Below are 19709 nucleotides of genomic sequence, written 5' to 3'. Positions count from 1 at the left end.
GTCTTAAAGACTCGGTAAGATACACTTTAAAAAAAAAGAAAAAAGAAGCAAACATACAATAACAATACACGTATTACACACGTACGTACATATTTTAAATAATACATATAAAATTCACCTATTACGTATTTTTCACATATTATTGAAATATATATATATATATATATTAAAATATTATATAGTGGCTGAACTTTTCAGTTGTATCTTGCAGAAAATTTTCCAAATAAAACACGTACGTATTTTATTTGTACTTTTCCCATTATGTATTTTACTAATTAGAGTATAATGATACATCGGTTTCCTAATATTGAAAGAAATCTCAAGTTTTTTACTAAAAAAGAAAAATAGAGATTTCAAGTTCAAAATCTACCTTTCCCAAGTCCATCAAAAAATAATGGGCCTCCACACTTGCTATAAATAATTGCCAGCAACATTTCAATTCCCATTTTATATAGGATTATTTGCCAAAAAACACCATGAACTATCAAGCTTGTCGAAATCTCCACCTTGAACTTTTTTTCTTGCCAATTTAGCCCTCATACTAAATTTTATCCCCAATTTACCCCGTACGGTTAGTTTTTGGCAATTTCCATCAAAATCTCTGTTAAAAAATTACCATATTAGGCATATGCTTTACTGTTGAATTAAAAATTGAATTTTTTTTTCACTGGTTCTTCAAAGAGCTTGAATGGGGGAGAAATAAATCGGGGGGAGGGGGAGAAAGGGGATATTGGTTTTTGCAGGTAGAGGATGGGAGGAAGGGGTGGGAGGGGTGGGAGGGGGGGGATATTGGTTTCTCACTTTACACCATAAAATTGAAATTTTCTCACTTAATCTTTTAGAACTGAAAAGTTCAAGCCACCATATAATATTTTAATATAATTTTATGTGTATAATAGGGGGGTTGGGGGGAGAAGAAATCAGTGGGGGTGGGGGGAGAAGAAATCGAACATAGGGGGCGATGGTTCTGGGTTCTGCGGGGTTGGGGGGATTGGAAAAAAAGGGGGGGGGGGGGGGGGGGGGGGGGAAGAAATCGAGGGTGGGGGGCATTTTTCTTATTTTTCTTAGTACTATATGTTGGCACTAAAAACTGAACAGATGGAGATGAGTGCAACTTACAAGTGGGATGGACGATCAAGAGATCGATTGGATGTTGGATGTCGATTCTTCCTGTCCTTGGATGCCGATCCTGAATAGAAAGAAGTCGAGACTCGTGAGGTCTATGGAACCGGTGTGGAACCAGCCTAAGACCCTCCGATGCCGAAGTAAGTTTGTTGTTTTAAGAGCTCTTGCTGTTGACCATATAGAAGTATAAAAGTCAAGCTGAAAAGTCTTACCTCTGTATTGTAGTGGAAGGGGCATATTTATAGAGGGCATTTAGTATGCTCTTAGTGCTCATTTTCGATGTGGGACTCGTGGGAGGGCCCTATGAGGTTGACACGAGTCCTTAGATATTTCAGGCGGGTGCTTCGAGGTTGATTCTGCAGAATCGGTAGGGGACACCGATTGTAGGCTGTGTTGGGCTTGTAATGATCTTTTGCTGCTTTGAGACAATATCATCAGTAGCCTACGCCGATTGTCCGAGGCCTTGGGTGCTTGGGCGAGTTTATGAGATCCACGTGTCGTTGTACGAGTGGAGGGTCAGGTATGGTACAAACACTATATCTTGTAAAATGTCAAAAAACTCTTATATTTGACGGGCATTTGGATTGAATTGTGAAAACACTAACGGCAGGGGCGAAATTGGCTAATAAATTTAATATGAGGGCTAAATTGGCTGAAAAATTAATTCAAAGGGGTAATTTCGACAGTCAAAATAATTGGGGGTGGGGTACTCGGCAATTTACCCTTTTATTTATAACTCTTTCGTCCACAAAGTTGATGCCATCAGCTCTTGCTCTTTGAAGAGGAAAAACAGAACAAATGGATGCCGAAGAACAAGCAGCTGGTCTTGAATCTCCCTTGCTTCCAGCTCCTCAAGAACATGAATCACAAACAACAAAGGGAAGACTATCCAAAGATGAGATTATCAAGGAAGTGAAGAAGCAGCTGTCTTTAGCAGGGCCACTTGTGTCATCAAATTTCTTGCTTTTTGGTATGCAGGTGATTTCAGTCATGTATGTTGGTCATCTTGGAGAGCTGTCACTTGCAGGTGCTTCCATGGCCACTTCATTTGCTTCAGTCACTGGTTTCAGCTTGATTGTAAGGTGGCTTCTTTTCTTATTTCATATGACTTAGTAATTTATAGGATAATTGATTGTAGTAGAAATAAACCTATACCATAAAAGGCTTATACTCTCAAGACTCAGACAAAATAGAGAGACACAGAGAGCTTAAGACCACTGTGAAATCTAATAGAGAGGCAGCCTGGTACTTTTCGTTTTAAAAATAAGAGAGAAAAAAATACTTGTAGTTTTTCCCCCTTAATTTTTATTTTCTGATACATGAGATATTGGGGTAGGGGGGATTCGTTCACAGGAGTGCGGGTGCAGGGATAAATGCTCTTAACCACTTGAGCTACGAGCCCCTTGCTTTTCCCCCTTAATTTTGTTTATGCTATTTATATTTGCATACTATATATACATATATAGTATGATGTATGTAAATTGTGATGCTTGATGTGTTTGAACCAATGATGATATAATAGTCCTCATTTTAATCTTAATTTGTTGAACAGATAGGAATGAGCAGTGCATTAGACACCTTCTGTGGCCAGTCCTATGGAGCAAAGCAGTATCATATGCTTGGCATACACTTACAGAGAGCAATGCTTGTTCTTCTGCTGGTCTGCATTCCTCTTTCAATTATATGGTTCAATGCTGGTCATATTCTTGAGTTCTTGGGTCAAGATCCAGAAATAGCAGCTGCTGCTGGAAGTTACGCTCGTTTCCTGATACCATGCATCTTCGCTTATGCAGTCAACCAATGCCACTCCAAATTTTTGCAAAGTCAAAACAATGTGGTTCCCATGATTGTTAGCACAGGCACTGCAACACTATTGCACTTGATTGTCTGTTGGGTTTTGGTATACAAGACTAGCCTTGGATATAGAGGTGCTGCGGTGGCAAACTCCATCTCGTATTGGATCAACGCGTTGGCATTGGTTATTTATGTCAGAGTCTCTCCCTCTTGCAAGCACACATGGACTGGGTTCTCAAAGGATGCCTTCCATGGAATTCTCAATTTTCTCAAACTCTCTGTTCCTTCAGCTGTAATGATCAGGTAACCTTTAGTTGTTTCACTAATACTGTTGTAACATTAGGGGGTTAAAATACAGTGGGAAACCGAAATAAAGATATTCGACATCTTTCGATGTATTTGAGATTTTGAAATGCTGGCACTTACTAATAGTTGTTTGTTGGTTTTATGCCTGTGACAGCTTAGAAATCTGGTCATTCGAAATGATGGTCCTATTATCTGGTTTTCTTCCTAATCCAAAGCTTGAAACCTCAGTCCTGTCAATCAGGTTTGCATTTGTTCTAACTAAGCTTAAAAAGAGAGTGTTTTCATATTTCTAGTTAGTGAAGATGAAGCAGATGAAGCAGAAACAAATATATTACTAACCGGCTTTGACACATTTGCAGCCTTAACACATGCTCAATGATTTACATGATTCCCATGGCATTCAGTGGTACAGCAAGGTCAGTTTAAAACTCTAAATCTACATCTAAGTTTTGTACGTTCCTGTTGTTGAACATTTTGTCTCAAAAATTCTATTCTGTTATTTACTTCTATATAACAGCACAAGGGTCTCCAATCAATTGGGTGCTGGGCAACCACGACTCGCAGTTCTAGCAGTACGTGTTGCACTGTCCATAGTGATTCTTGAGGGCATTTTGATTGGCACTGTCCTCATTTTGGGTCGAAACGTTTGGGGCCACTGTTACAGCAGTGAAATGGAAGTTGTGAATTATGTTGGAGAAATGTTGATTTTGGTTGCAATATCCCACTTTTTTGATGGACTTCAGTCTGTGCTTTCAGGTTTCTGCAGTTTTTCACCATTTCCTTTCTCATAACAATAAATTTTTTTTCCTTCTGATTCTGGTTTTGCAAACCTTTATGCAATACCTGGCATAACCTATAGCTAAAACTGAAGTCAACAGAACAAAAGATAATATAAAAGGGTTTTACTCAACTCATATGATCAAACTGTGGGATTCAATACTACCCATATGCCGCGGTTTCTCATTTTCAGGGAAGATTTTATTGCTGATTTGATGAAAATGACTTGAATTTACAATTTCAGGTGTCATAAGAGGAAGTGGACAACAAAAGATTGGGGCATATGTTAATCTGGGAGCTTACTATCTTATGGGCATCCCAACTTCAGTTGTATTAGCTTTTGCCCTGCACCTTGGAGGGAAGGTGACATATAGTCGTTGTACTTCTATTTTTTCAAGTCCCCTCCATACTTTGTTTTACTGTAGTTTACCTCCTACTTTCTGAATCTTTCAGGGACATTTTATTGATTCAAATTAACATGTTTTTCGCAGGGTCTTTGGACCGGAATTATTGTGGCTCTGGTTGTCCAGGCACTATTTCTTGCAATCATAATCACATGCACAGATTGGGAGAAAGAAGTAAACTACTTTGTCATGTTAGGTTTCATGTATCAATCTCTGTTACATTCATCTCATGCTCCATATTTCATTTCTTATGTAGGTGAAGAAAGCCTCCGATAGAGTGTACAACACAACGACCGTGGCCGATGCATTTAGTAAAAACTGATGATCAAATTGTTAGATTGGAATCTTCAAGTTGGTTCTTGTAAACTTTTCATTTTCCATTTTCGTAAATTTTCTCGAGCATTTTCAGTGATGCATTTGATCAAACACCTGGTGACATTGACATTTACTTGAGCACCAACAATATACAATATAGACAGAAAATTTTCCTAGGCATTTTCACGAACACATATATTCAAGCGCTTCCCATGAAGTTTACAGTACAAATTAGAAACCATTGAGATTGAAAATGGTCATTATTTGATCAAATCGTCCAATAGAGTTTCTCCTAAAAGGAATGAGCCAACAATAAAATTGTGCACAAAATGGCCAAGCTTCCATAAGCTAAATGATGAATTGAAATCAATTTAAGCAAATTTTTTTTTACTTGGGTGATAAGTAAATTAAAGCCCCAAGATGCGTGAACATGAGGTGGCATGTATTTTGGTTTTTTTTTTGTCATTAAAAATGCTTCATTAAAGAACATACAGAAGGGTTTTCTTTGCTATCAAGGCCTAGATTCGAGTTCTGTTGCCAACAATCCCTCTTGGTGGGTAATATGTAAAAACTTAAAAAAGAGCTAAGAACTGCTGTTAGGTTTTGAATTCTTAGAATTGGTTTTCCTTGCCAAATGTACACTTTCATGTAATTCCTCTTAGCTCATCTTTAGAAATTAGGCCTTGGGTATTTGCTACAAAGTTAAAGTACATTGAAGAGCTTATGAGGCTACAAAACCAAGGTCATTTATGCATTCATTTACAATGGGCATCATTAGGAAAATCAGCATCTTCATCACAATAATTTGTCTTGATGACTAGTTATATAGGACAGTATTTCCAGCACAAGATTTTTAACCAAGGCACGTGATTTTGCTTACTATAAGTCTAATCATTGGCTACCAAGTGTCCTTTTGACATGCTAAAAAGGCTGGGGTTGGTATGGACTCACCAACTCTCTCATTTACATTTTTCAAATGGGTTTTTAGAGAGAGAGAGAGAGAGAGAGAGAGAGAGAGAGAGAGTTCTAGTGAGAGAATGTGCATAAATTAGGTTTTGGTTTTTGGGAGAAGAGTTCATGGGTTCTTGAATTCCTTTTGGGCTTTCATTGAAATTTCATTTTTCGAACTTTTGTTAGTGATACAAAGTTTTAATCTCTCATCTCTTTCATTTTCACTATTTTGGAAAACTTGGCTTTCTGTTTGGTTTGTCTGAGAGTGTTCATGGCATAGGAATGGGTTTTCAAGATTTCATTATGAAAGCTACTTCTTTTTAAGAAAATTTGACAATAGCTTTGCATATCAAAGTTTTAATCTCTTATCTCTTTCATTTGCAAAATTTTGGAAAACTTGGTTTTTTGTTTGGTTTGTCTGAGAGTGTTCATGACTTCTGGTATTGAGATTTCCAAATAGCTTTTGAAATCAGCTTCTATTTTCGAAATCCACTTCACCCATTGAGAATTTTTGAAAGTAAAACTTTTACTTTACATTCTTTACTTGGTGAGGTTTGGATTTTCATTATGAGATTTTGAAAATTGGTTTTTGAAATATGCATCTAGGGTTTAGTTTAAACACTTCATCATCCTCGCTAGATCAGATTCTCTGTTGATTTCTTGAAGAAGATGGTTTCTTGAAGAAACTGACCATTTCATTTTAAAATCTATATTTCATTCATCGATGACGATCCGGAGCTCAGTTGGGGTGCCAAGGGTTGAATAAGCTGATGGACTAGCTGCCATTTCCATGAAGGACAAGCTACTAGCTCAACTAAGTTTGGAGAAGCTACTAGCTCAAATAATAAGTTTATGATTAGTCATACTATATCTATTATCTCTTAAATGTTGATGAATGTTCACACACCTTTCACTCTAGTTGTTGGTAGCACATGAGATCCCTAGATTGACGGGTCCTTCTGAGTGCCTAGGTTGTCACATAGTTCTCTTTTAGGCTTGTAGGTTTTAACATATGATTTGTGATAAGTCTGTGCTAGGCTTGTTTGTTCATAAGTCTATGACTAGTAATTGACTAGTCATATTGTTACTACGAACAATTATCATTGTTGTCTTAAATTTATCTATTGGGGTTTTAATTTACCCCATTCACTGAAGTACCAATTTTAAACCTTCTGTAATTCCTCAAAGAGACCTGGGATGGAGTAACCTCCCCTCCTCCTAAACTTTTGTTCATAAAAAAAAAAAAAAAAAAAAAAGGTTCTCCGGCAAAAGGAAGGAATATAGAAAAGGGTTGTTCCAAAGAAAAGAGGAAGGGTTGGCCAAGCTACAACATTAAGCCCCAAAAATAAAGCCCAACCAAACATAATTAAAAAGCCCAAAATACAACAAAACATTTAACCCGGAAGCCAAAAGCCCAAAAAAAAAGAAAGACAAAAATCCCAAAATAAAAAACCTCAGTAGAAACCATCTCAAGTGGCATTAGAGTGAGGTGGGCATTGTACACCTTAGAGTGAGGTGGGCATTAAAAGGGTCTTAAGTTCAAATCTAATTCAGCTATTGTATAATATTATACAGGAAAAAAGAGAGTTAATGTACATATATTCTAAAACATACGTAATATTATAGCAATTGTATTCTCATTATACACGAATTATTGGCGGAGAAGGGCTTCGAACATAGGACCTAGGGTGTAAGAGTACTTACTTTTTAACTTGAGATGCAAACCCCTTGCATGATTGTATTTACTCCTCTCATACTACAATTGACAATATTGTTCTCTCTCTTTGACGGCTTTCCTACACTCAGAAACTTTTTATTGATGCTTTGTGACTCTTCTCCGGATGATCTCCAAGGTAAGGCATTCTCGAATGCCTATTTATTGGCATAAATGGCATATCTGTGAAAATAACAACAATAGGAAGGAAAATCTAACTCTTCATGATTTCACGTTTAATTTCATGCAAAGTTATTGCAAATCACTTCCTCCTATTACTTCACTTTATTATCAATAATAAAGTACTCCACTAATAGAGTGACTGATGCAGGTTGCGTAGGACCTAAATTGTTTAGTTTTCTAATTTATTTGTTAGTTTTTCAAATTCTAATAGGATTTCTAAGTTTCCTATTTTAATAGGAATATGATTTTTGTTTTAGCTAGGGGTTTTTTATCCTATTGTCTATAAATTTTAGTTTACTATAAATACCCCATGTAGTTCTTTAAAATTCAGTTTTATCTTAAACTCTCTTATTTCCGTCTTCCTTCTATCTTTTCTTCCCTTCAACTTCTCATATTCATTTTTGTCCTATTGCTCCAAGTGTTTAAACTAACACACCCAGGGCTGTACTACATCAGTGACAGCATCCAACATGTCGTCCGTGCCAAACATTTTTTACATCTCTCTTGCCAATCTAAAAAAGAAGCTCGCGGCCCTTGCGCAGAATAAAAATGAATCTATATATATAAAGTCAAAAACACCCACGAGACTTGAAGGAAGCAAGAACAACCACTTATATATATATATATATATATATATATATATATATATATATCATATAATCTCAGATACATGAATGCCCACATTCATGCAATTATAGAGTAAAAAAGATCACGTGGCTGGCACGGGATCTTGCGAAATCTGAGCTAGGCTTCGGCTATAAGGAGTGTCCTGTCATGCATGCACGAGGGTAGGTAATTAGAAGCAATCACAAAACGGAGTCTATTTATTCCATCAGAAACGTGGAGTTTGTCCCAATAATCTTTCTTGAATACAAGGACTCAAGGCAAAAGAGATGTGATGTTTAATTTTGGTGTTTCACCTAGTTTGTATATGGACCCATGATCGATGCCGCCGGAGCACATGAACTCATGTTACCAGGGCCGGCCCTTGGCCAGGGCAACCAGGGCCACCACCGGGGGCCCACGATTGAGAAGGGCACAAAAAAAAATTATATTAGCTTATATATATGTATATGATCAGACAAAAAAATATATATGTATATGCAAAACAAAATTATAAGTGCTCATAAAAAAATAAAATAACTAAAAGTAATGGGTATGGCTACATTATATTGCCCCTATGCTCAACTAGTGTACATATTACCTTATTTCCATTTTCAACATTTAAGTAAATGTCTTTGTCCTTTTACTTTCATTTATTTTTATATTACTCCATTTACTTAAGTTTACAATGTAAATAAGGAAGTACCTCCCATTTGGATTCAAATAAAAATACTAGAAAATCAAATTCCCACCAAATAAAAATATGAAAAATCGGTTTTAGTGCAAAATACGATTTATGCTAAAAATGATGGCTCATTAAGTCAATATATACTTCATACTAAAATTCCATAAAATCAAGTTTTCTTATTTGATGTGTAAGGAATAAAAGCCGCCAAAAATTATCTTGAGAAAATGATTATTCCGAAAAACCATTTTTCATACTTAGTCAATATTGCACCTCCGCTAAAAAAATTATGGGTCCCCCAATGGTGGCAGGCATAAGAATTCTCTCTCTCTCTCTCTCTCTCTCTCTCTCTCTCTCTCTCACCCAAAGCATGCATCTCCTCCCTAGGTTTCTCTAAACAAGGATTTTCTTATCAGGCTTTTGGTTTTTGTCTCAAATGGTGAGGAAGGCTATTTCAATCGATTCTCATACTTGCAAATTGCAATACACTAGTTAATGAGTTTTGTCAAATTGGGTCGGTAATTATTTAGAATGGGTTACATAAGTCCTTATAAGTTATTTTACAAAAAGATAAACTTGTCTTTAAAATTTTAAAGATATGGTGGGTGGGAAAATAGGACAAGATGATGGAAATAGCAGCACTCAATTAATTATTTGATTAAAAAATAATAATTTATGAATAAAGGGCACACTCTTAGAGTTTTGCCCTGGGCCTTCAATCACCCAGGGCCGGCCCTGCATGTTACCTGGGGTGGATATTGAAATTATTACGATGACTTGACTTCCCTACGTTTTGTACATATGAATAATCGAATTCCAACTGGTGATTTCTCTCGCCTTTACTAACACATAACATTAGAATCCGTAATCAGGGACGGTCCTACTAACATGCTAATCTGGGCTATAGTCCAGGGAACTTGTTTTTGTTAAGGCTAAATTAATACCCTAGCCTAGGCCACTCAAATAAAATATTATTAACTAATCTCACTAGGACTAGGCTGACCAACAAATAAAAAAAAGGAACTAACCCCCACACCGCACATGAAAAAACATTAGAAATCCTGGGTCCGTCCCTGGTAATGTACACCAGAAAACTCAAAAATTAGATTGATTAGGTAGGAATAGTTGATTTCATATCCATTTCATCCCTCACTGTCATTCCCGATTTCCCCAATTCATTGTTTGTCTCATTTCATGTAAGCATGTCGTTCCATTTAAGCAAGCATAAATGGGAATTGTGTTGGATATGTGTATGTTTATGGTTATGGCTATGGAAGATGAAAGACATGAAAGGTTGCTTTAAGGCACATAAACGCTAAGTGACACCCCGACCCAATTTTAACCGTTTATTTAATTTATTTAATTGTGAAATTATAATTTTGCCATTGGGGTAAGGTTACGTTAGTCACTTTTCAATCCATAAGGATTTTTGGGATTTGAGTGGTATTATTGCATAGAGCTTATCGATACGAGTTCGTAGACACGTAGTGGGCCCAAATTGGAGTTTTAACGAAGAAGTTACGGTCAATGGAAGTACAGTGGCACACCATAATTTTTTTGAAGTTGGATTTTTAAAAACCCAACTTGTTCTCTCTCTCTCTCTCTCTCTCTCTCTCTCTCTCTCTCTCTCTCTCTCTCTCTCTCCTCTCGGTGATGAAACAACGCCGGCCACTGTTTGGCTGGCAAACTCCCTCCTCCGACCACCTCCGGCCACGAGACCACCCCCATTCGAACCGGCCTGGCCTCCTTTTCCCGTCCCCCACCTTCTCCGATGAAACCAGGACCGTCCAATCGAGAGCGATCCGACCGATGACCGTCCGATCGAGACCGATCTGATTGCTCGATTGAGACCTGCTAAAATATGAATACGGGTTTGAATATGTTCAGATACTTTATTCTTCTCCATAAGGAGGTATATATATGAGTTTACAAAGTGCTATACAAGGAATGAGATTCAATCAGGAATTAGGAAAGTATCTCCTAATTATACACAAATTTGTCAACTAAATGGAATGGGAAAGTAAATCCCTTAATTAATCAAGGAAATAAATCTCCTTGATTAATTAGGAGACTCACGTCAACACTCCTCCTCAAGTTGGTGCATATACGTCACCAATGCTCAACTTGGTAAGTGAGTCATAAAACACTCTGCTACAAACAGCTTTGGTTAAGATATCAGCTAATTGATCTTCTGATTTTACGAATGGTAGGCGGATGATCTTCTTCTCAATTTTTTCTTTGATAAAATGTCTATCCACCTCAACATGTTTGGTTCGATCATGTTGAACTGGATTATGGGCAATATCAATAGCTGACTTGTTGTCACAATGCAACTCCATTGGCTTTTCTGGCTTGAAATCCAATTCTGTCAAGAGTCTTCTGATCCATAGCAATTCACAAACTCCATGAGCCATTCCTCGATACTCTGCTTCTGCACTAGACCGAGAAACCACATTTTATTTTTTACTCCACCAAGTGACTAGATTACCTCCCACGAAGGTGAAGTAACCTGAAGTAGAGCGTCTGTCAGTAATGGATCCAGCCCAATCAGCATCTGTGTATCCCACAACTTCAAGATCTCTATTTTTTGAGAACATTAATCCTTTTCCAGGGGCTAGCTTTAAGTACCTTAAGATTCGATCAACTGCATTCCTATGAGACACTGGGTGAATGCATAAACTGACTAACCACACTCACAGCATATGCAATATCTGGTCTTGTGTGGGCTAAATATATTAACCTTCCAACAAGGCGTTGGTACTGTTCCTTATTGGTTGGTTCTTGATCCATACCTTCACACAACTTGTGATTCATCTCGATTGGTGTGTCAGCAGGCTTACATCCAAGCAATCCTGTTTTAGCAAGTAGATCCAATACATACTTCCTCTGTAACAGAAATATACCATTTGCGGACCTTGCTACTTCAATTCCAAGAAAGTACTTCAGATCACCTAAATCCTTCATCTCAAATTCCTGAGACAAATACTTCTGCAGTTTCACTTGCTCTCATGTGTCGTTTCCAGTCACAACTATGTCATCCACATAAACAATCAGTGCGGTAAGCTTCTTTCCATCACGCTTCAAGAACAAAGTGTGATCCGAATTACTCTGTGTATATCCAAAATTCTTCATGGATTTAGTGAATCTACCAAACTATGCCTTGGGAGACTGCTTTAACCCATACAATGACTTTTTGAGCTTGCAAACTTGATTCTCCTTGTCACGAGTGAAGTTACATCCTGGTGGTAAGTCCATATATACTTCTTCTTCCAGGTCTCTGTTGTGTAAATACAGCTGCACCAAAATGGATTCAGTTGCATCCTCAACTTGTGATACTCGCAAGTGCACGAGCCGTTGGTAGTTTAGCATATGTAAGTGCGAGGTCGATCCCACGAGGATTGGTGATTGAATGATCCAATTCATTTCCCTACACAAAATAGAAATGAAAAAAAAAAGGAAATAAATACAACAAGAAAGAAAGAAAATAACTAACTCAAGCAGATAAGTTCCCAAGTTCAATTTAGATTAATGGATTGATTCTAGCTAAAGTATGATTAAGCCATGGTGTGTGGTCATAACCTTGTGTTCCTAATTCCCTAATTTGATCATTTGTTGTCTAACATAAAATTAAGCATTAGGAACCCATTAAGCATAGAAGAACATTTTAAACAACCAAGTATGTATCTAATCCCTGTTGTCGAATGTCCATACATACTCTTCCTATTCATAGTTCAATTCGAATTAAAGCATGGTGTATACTCTTAATTCAAACCAAGATAGCTAACATGCAAGCCTAAATGGTGATCAATCATTCAAACTAGCATATTAACTTATAAGCATAATGAATAAGAACATGAACCATAATTGAAACTTGGAAACTAATCAAACTTGAAACTAAAGAAAAGAATTTACATAACAATGAAAATTAAAGTAGAACTTGGAAAGACTTAAAGAGAATTTCAGCACAAATATTTCATTACAACAATTGAAAACTAGAAAATGTAACTAAGAGAATTTGAGGGAGAGAAGGGAAGGGAGCTCTAGAGAAGTGTTTGAGAGCTCCCCCCCTTGGGGTGTGTTTACAAGCTTGGGAAACCTCACTATATATAGGCCTAAGGAAGCTGAAAATCTGAATTAAGTATGGCTAATGCATACAACACTTGTTTTATAAAATCTGAAATGGTTGATGCACTTCACTAATGCATACAACACTTCCATTATAAAATCTGAAATGGTTGATGCACTTCACTAATAAATCCCACCAGCAGCCCTAGCTCATCTTCATGTCACCATGACCAAGCTTCCAACCAGAAATAATAGCTCATCCTGAGGTCAGCATGACCAGCAACTTCAAGGGCTTACGAATTGGGCTTCCCTTAAGCAAATTAAGACTTTAAGCACTCAAACTTGAAGTTCAGAATGTCTTCTTTCCAGCCATATATCATTTGGGCCAATCCAAGGTCGGAGGAGGAAGTTAAGGCCAAAACAAATTGCTAACTCATTTTGCGCGCTGATAAAATCCATCCTGAGCATGGCTCTGTGTTTGCTAGGTAACAGACTCCATATTTATCCAATGGGGCTGAATTTTGGATATGTTATATTACACACCCATTGGAACAACTTTCATGAAGAATGTGGCCTCATTCGAGCTATGTAGGTTGTTGAAACAAAGCTTGCAATATGACCTACGGAACTGGACTGGCAGGGGGCTGTAGCCAAAAATGAGTTTGTCTTTAAGCTCTTCTTCCCTTCATCCAAATTAGGCCTTAACATGCTTGAATTGCATGAATTATGCTCTCATGCTCCTTTGGTCTACAAAACACACAAAGGGAGGCAAATAACATAGAAATCTAGGAAACTAAGCAAAAGAAGTAAGTAAATAGGGCATGTATATTTATGAAATTATGAGCTTAACACACCCCCAAACTTAAATTTTGCTAGTCCTCGAGCAAAACAAAAGAAAAACAAAGCTAAAAACAAAACAAGAAGTTAACTAGACCACTTTCGTAGGTAACTCGATTGCATTGAGCATATGCAACAAGCCTTTAAACCTCTAGGCATCCCTAGTAGGAGGAGTTGTGTCTCCTGAGGGTTTAACAGATACGATACCCACAAACGTTTTACTGACTCTGTAAAACAAGGTAATTAGAAAACTTAAAAGATTGTTAGTCCTTAAGCAAAATAAAAAACAAAAACAAAAAAAATAATTACATTAACAAAAACAAAACAAAACAAAACAAAAAAAATTACAAAAATAAAAAGAACTCAAAACAATCTTTCCGAACATTTTCTGAAGAGAAATGACTCATGCACATGACTCAAAAGTTTTAACAATAAAAGCTCAATTTTTAAACATTATTCACAAAGCGGCAAAGTTCAAAACATAATATGCTCAAAGTGTGGTAGTGTGATAGCCAAATGCAACAAATTCCCCAATCTTAGTTTTCACACAATTTCAAAAATCATACAAAGCACAAGTTCAACTTCAAATCTCACCAAAGTTGTCCTCTCACAAATGAATCACTCGGAAGAGGGCTATAATGCAACACTCAGTTATAAACATGAGATTAGAGTTAAACCATAAAGACTTAACTCGAAATAGAAAGATGAAGAACTTGCATTAATATGATCTCAAGAAGGATGCCAAACACTTAAAAGTAGAAAAATGAATGCAATTCAACCACATGACATTTAAGATCAATTTAGGTCTTTAACATAGGTTGTAATGGGGCCAAGGGTGTAAGGTGAGTAAGAAATGAAAGGTATGGATAAAACAAAGTCCAAGGAACTCAAAATATAAGAGCATAAAACATTTGTTTACAAGACTTCGAATCATCACAATGAGAATTTATTTTTCTTTTACATGATCAAAACTCCTTATACCTTCATTTACATTGATTCACTCCTTTCCTGAACAACCACCAATTTATTTTGAAGGCCCAAAAATGAAACCCAAAAATGAAATTTCATTCAACCACCACTTAATCACAACTTTTCTCTTTTCTTTCACCAATTGTGTGATATATATATATATATATATATATATATATTTTCTTTCGAAATGTAACACCCATTCCCTATGAGTTCCTTAGAAAGGTAAATATTTGTTTTTCGGGCTAAGGCGAGGAAATATAATTGGTAAATGAAAGAAAAGGTTTACATGTAGGCTCAAAATGGTTAACAATGGAAAATCATGCTTAAGCATGCATAAGGTTAGCTTGAAAGGCACAAACGATCCAAAGAGGGCCTTAATATCACTTCTTAAATGTCGTGAAGTCAAATTGCATAAGAATGAATGACTTTTAAGTGTTCAACCAAATCAATGAATAATGAGATCAAACAACAACTTAGATGACAAGAAATTAAGAGTATGTGTATAACACTCATGAATTGAAGTACAAGGCTCAAAAGCTCACTTTATATGGTTGGTTATATAAGTCTAATTTATGCTTCATACAATTCTTTAGATCATGCAAATCCTTTAATTGGAAAATTATGAAACAAATGGCAAGTGTAAAGAAGGTTTCAAGCATATCATGCTAGAACAATGCCAATTTTATTTATTTATTATTATTTATTTATATGAAATCCAATTTTCATTTAAGTCATGCAAACATTTATCACAATCTCATCATATGTATTCGGAAAGTGACTAAAAAAAATCAAAATAAAAGCAAGACTTAATAAAATAAAAAAAATTTAATTAAGGAAAAACCAAATTTACATGCTAAACTCCAATACCCCCAAACCTAGAAATGAACATTGTCCTCAATGTTTAAAAATTAGCCACAAACAATGTCATAACAAGAAATGAAAGGTACTAAAGTAAATATAAATCACAAAACACACTTGAATTAAAATACACAAATAAAATAAAATAAAATAAATAAAAATAAAAATTACAAAACAAACAAACAAACAAATAAATAAATAACGAAACAGTAAAACACTCAAAACAGTAAGCCCTAAACAGACAGTCTTACGCAAACTAAAACCCAAACGTTTGAAAGCCCAACCCCAAAGAAAGTTAACTCACTTTGAAACCAAAACAATGGTGAAAACCCGACCCACAATGAAATCCAAAGGCCACACGTTTTAATTTTAATTTTTTCTTAAAAAGATAAAACGTGAATTATGAGCGCAAAGCGGGATTTCTAAAAAGAGGGAATGTGGTCCCTGATGTCGTCTCATGGATAGTCATGGGCAGACTGAGCGAGACACGTGTTGACAGATAGAAGCGCCGCAGATTTCACAAGCAGAAATTACGGGCTCATGGAAAGGCGCGAAGGCTTTACTGAACGCGTCCGTTCAGAAAAGACATGTCGTGATAAATGAGTTGGGTATGGTTGGAAAGCGAGAAGGTTGTGGGACTCGAGGAATGCTGGAGATTCAGAAATGCTTAGACGCTGCAATGGCTAGGGTTTGTCAAAGACTATGTATATAAGAAGGAAAAAGATGGGGATAAAAACAAAACCACAAACTTAGAAACACAAAAGAGAAAAGAAGAAAAAAAAATCAGAAATCAAATGGCCTCTTCCTACCCATTTTCGTTGGATCTCAACCTAGCTCCACCGACTCAGACATTGGGCCAAGCAGCGGCACCAGTATGGATGCCCTACTTTAGCTCCTCCCGGGGGCCTGTGTCTGTCAATGACTCAATACTCCTAGACAACGATGTTGCTATTGGAGTTGGCAGAAATTTAGTGACTCCCAAAGATATACGTGTGTTCGGGACAAGGGATGACAACCGGGTCACGAGTGATGCCCTGGCACTGAGCGTGCAGAGTACAGCATGTGTCGCAAGTTTGGGTCATCGCCTACTTGCGAAGTCCCATGAGGTGGAGGTGCTCAAAGCTCAGTTGGCGGCGGAGCGAAGTATGGTTGAAGATTGTCAGAGTGCTATAAAAAGCTTGAAAAGGGAAAGGTCAAGGATAGTGGAGGTGAATCGACACCAGCTAGAAGTATTGCGGGACGAGAATAAAAACCTATCAAAGATGGTAGAGTTGTATTCTCGCGACATGCGAAAGCAGCTGGAGGACCTAGACCGACCGGGTAAACGCAAACAAGCAGATCGTGAGAGTAGTTACGCTCAAGCTAAGATTGCGATCTTTGGGAGCTCAAGTGATGAGCCCCAAGAGGCTGTGCGTGAAGACCCAGAAGTGGACATCCAGACGGCCAAACTAAAAGCTCCTATGGTCGAGACACCGAGCGCCAAGAAGAAATGATTTCAGTTTTTATTTATTTATTTATTTTTAAAGTTTTTTTATTTATTATTTATATAAAAATGTTATGCTATCTCAAAGAGACGATTGACCCTAAATTTAAAGAATGACAATCAAACAAAAACACGAAAACCCAAACATGAAATTTTTATTAGTTAAGTAAACACACAAATAGCTGCTTCTTCTTTTAAGAGAAAAACTTAAGGATGACCAGTTAAGGGCCTCAGAAAACACAGCCAGGGGTTCCGGGAAGGTTGGAGGGGTCACAATGGTCCCGCTTAAAACCCGAACTTCTTAGACACCGAAGGTGCCGCCTAAAGAACTCCTAGACACTGTATAGACTGCGGTTGCTCACTGGAGTTACCAAAAATTTAGCTCCTTCAAAGAATATCCTATGAGTTTTAAATTATAAAACCTAATAAAAACAAAATAAATAAATAAATAAATAAAAACTGAAATAAACACGGAATTCAAATAAGAATTTAAAAGAAGAGATGGGATTCTTGCACCAGGTGTCCAAGACGCATCTTTAATTTTGTCTCTTCTTCCAACTAAATTCTTGAGAAACCTGACAAACAAGAAGAAAACAATTGAAAAAAATAAAAATAAAATAACAACTGAAAAAAGCAAAAACACAAACATCAGAAAACAGGGAGGCAAAAGTAAGTGAAAGTGTAAGCATGCTCCCTTTTAAAAAAAAAAAACGTGCTCGCAATTTGCGCTGGAAATGAAGGGATCCGAGAGAAAAGAGCACAGGATAGCACCCTCGAGATCCGAAGTGCTTTCGGCTCCCTCGTCTGTATAAGTCTATTTAAACTCATCTCGGTGAAGTAGAAGAGCACCCCGCATTTCTTCCTGCAAATTCAGAGAAAAACATCAAAAAATCCAAAAACAAAACAATGGCATCCTCATGCACTCACCTTGATGATCTTAACCTTGAATTGTCCCTTGCGCCACCGAATGCGCAGATAAGGGTTCCTCCAAACCATGTCTTCCCAAACTCCACATATCATCACGGTACGGCCTCAAACTTTGCTGAGATAATACCGAACTTTTCTGAGGCAATGCCGAACAGAGCAGCGCTGCTGGGAGGCATGATTGGTAACAAGCTCACACCGACAGATCATCTGCATGTGGCACAGAGGTCTGACAAGGCAGCGGTGGAGGAGTCCCACAATTTAACTGTACTCCACGCTGTCTCGGCTACCAATTTGGGCATGCGATTGCTGGCGAGAACACGGGAGTGTGCCGCGATGAGCGAGGAAATAGCTTCCTTGAAGGCTATGGTGGCGGACTTGCAGAAGCGGCTCTATTGTGCCAATCAGCACGTGGAAGCATTGCAGAGAAAAAATGAGGACCATGTGGAGCTGCTGCAGATTCTGCAAGTAAGAGAAAACAGAGGCATGCGATGAAGATGAAGATGAAGATGAAGAAGTTGTTTTTATTTTTAATTTACTTGAATGTTTTTTTTGTTTTTTTGTTTTAAACTTTTTATCTTTTTGAATGCAATGTTTGAATAAAAATGTGTTTTTAACACTCAGAAATAAACTAACTAACCACACCACGTAAATAAATAAACTAACCTAATAAAACAAAAAAAACATAAAAGAAAACCAAGAAGTTCCAAATTGAATTTTTTTAAAATTTTTGTTTTTGTTTTTTTTTGTTATTATTATTTACAACTAACTGACCACACAAAGAAAAAAAAAAACAACAAAGAAGTTCCAAATTGCAATTTACAAGGAAAAATAAAAACCCAAATTTCAATTTTCAATTTTTTTTTTTATATTTATTATTATTGTTTTTAAAACACACAAATATACAAGCAACTCACGGATGACCAGTTAAGGGCCTCAGAAAACACAGCCAGGGGATCCGGGAAGGTTGGAGGGGTCACAATGGTCCCGCTTAAAACCCAAACTTCTTAGACACCGAAGGTGTCGCCTAAAGAACTCCTAGACACTGTATTAACGGAAGTGCTCACTGGGGTTACCATAAGTCGGCTCATATGAAAAATCTTTTTTTTTTTATTTTATTTTAAAATTTTTAAGATAAGAAATAAAAACAAATTAAGATAAAATGAAACAACAAACCATAAACAAAAATGAACTAAGTACTGTAAACAAATTCAAACAAACAACATAAATTGTTGTACTAAAAGAAACAAACCAAGAAACCAAAGAAAAAAAACAAACAAACAGCACTTTCTATCACCCGTTTATCACAATTTGGACAGATTCGTTTCTATGTTTTTCAGCTTCGACCTCTGTTCAGTTTTTAGGCTATAACTTTCCAACCGTAAGTCCAAATTTTACGTTCTTTATATGGTTGGATTCAGCATAGAAAAACAAAGAACTCAGCATGGACCAAAAGGCAAAAACAACTACGAAAATAAACAGAATTCAAAGAAGAGAAAGGATTGAAATGCTCCCCCTTGAAGCGATTAGGTCGAGCATGGATGCACTTGGAGGTCGCGACTTCTCCCACTGCTCCACACTTCCCATTCTTATGATTGAGGTTGCCATCTCTCTCCATTTATTATTGAGCTATAATAAATTGCTAAAACAAACATAGAAAACTTGAAATAGAATTAAAAGGATGAGGAAATAAAAACTAGAATGAAAAGGAAA

The 19709-nt window shown here is 36.8% G+C and overlaps 1 protein-coding gene across 2 annotated transcripts; it reads left to right on the top strand.

Annotated features, from left to right (window-relative positions):
- Positions 1 to 1875: 1875 nt before the first annotated feature.
- Positions 1876 to 4901, top strand: LOC110752508 (protein DETOXIFICATION 16-like). Of its 2 annotated transcripts, none has more exons than XM_021953178.2 (8): positions 1876 to 2202; positions 2678 to 3222; positions 3380 to 3466; positions 3585 to 3641; positions 3743 to 3981; positions 4247 to 4365; positions 4494 to 4580; positions 4663 to 4901. In XM_021953178.2, exons 1-8 carry the CDS (start codon positions 1924 to 1926, stop codon positions 4726 to 4728), a joined length of 1479 nt encoding a protein of 492 aa, XP_021808870.1. In that variant the 5' UTR covers positions 1876 to 1923; the 3' UTR covers positions 4729 to 4901. The 2 variants fall into 2 exon arrangements, with proteins under 2 accessions (XP_021808870.1, XP_021808872.1); XM_021953180.2 differs by having other exon boundaries at positions 2073 to 2207.
- Positions 4902 to 19709: the final 14808 nt, after the last annotated feature.

The sequence above is a fragment of the Prunus avium genome, chromosome 1, assembly GCF_965620075.1.
Source record: "Prunus avium chromosome 1, drPruAviu1.hap1.1, whole genome shotgun sequence".
Lineage (NCBI taxonomy): Eukaryota > Viridiplantae > Streptophyta > Magnoliopsida > Rosales > Rosaceae > Prunus > Prunus avium.
Note: the sequence above shows the minus strand (reverse complement) of the source record. Positions and strands in the feature narration are given on the sequence as shown.

What these genes read in the sequence shown, in the direction of transcription:
- LOC110752508 (XM_021953178.2), top strand. Translation starts at nt 1,924, where the DNA reads ATGGATGCCGAAGAACAAGCAGCTGGTCTTGAATCTCCCTTGCTTCCA. An exon ending in ACCTCAGTCCTGTCAATCAG is followed by an intron (nt 3,467 to 3,584) that starts GTTTGCATTTGT and finishes ACACATTTGCAG; the next exon opens with CCTTAACACATGCTCAATGA. An exon ending in GCATTCAGTGGTACAGCAAG is followed by an intron (nt 3,642 to 3,742) that starts GTCAGTTTAAAA and finishes TCTATATAACAG; the next exon opens with CACAAGGGTCTCCAATCAAT.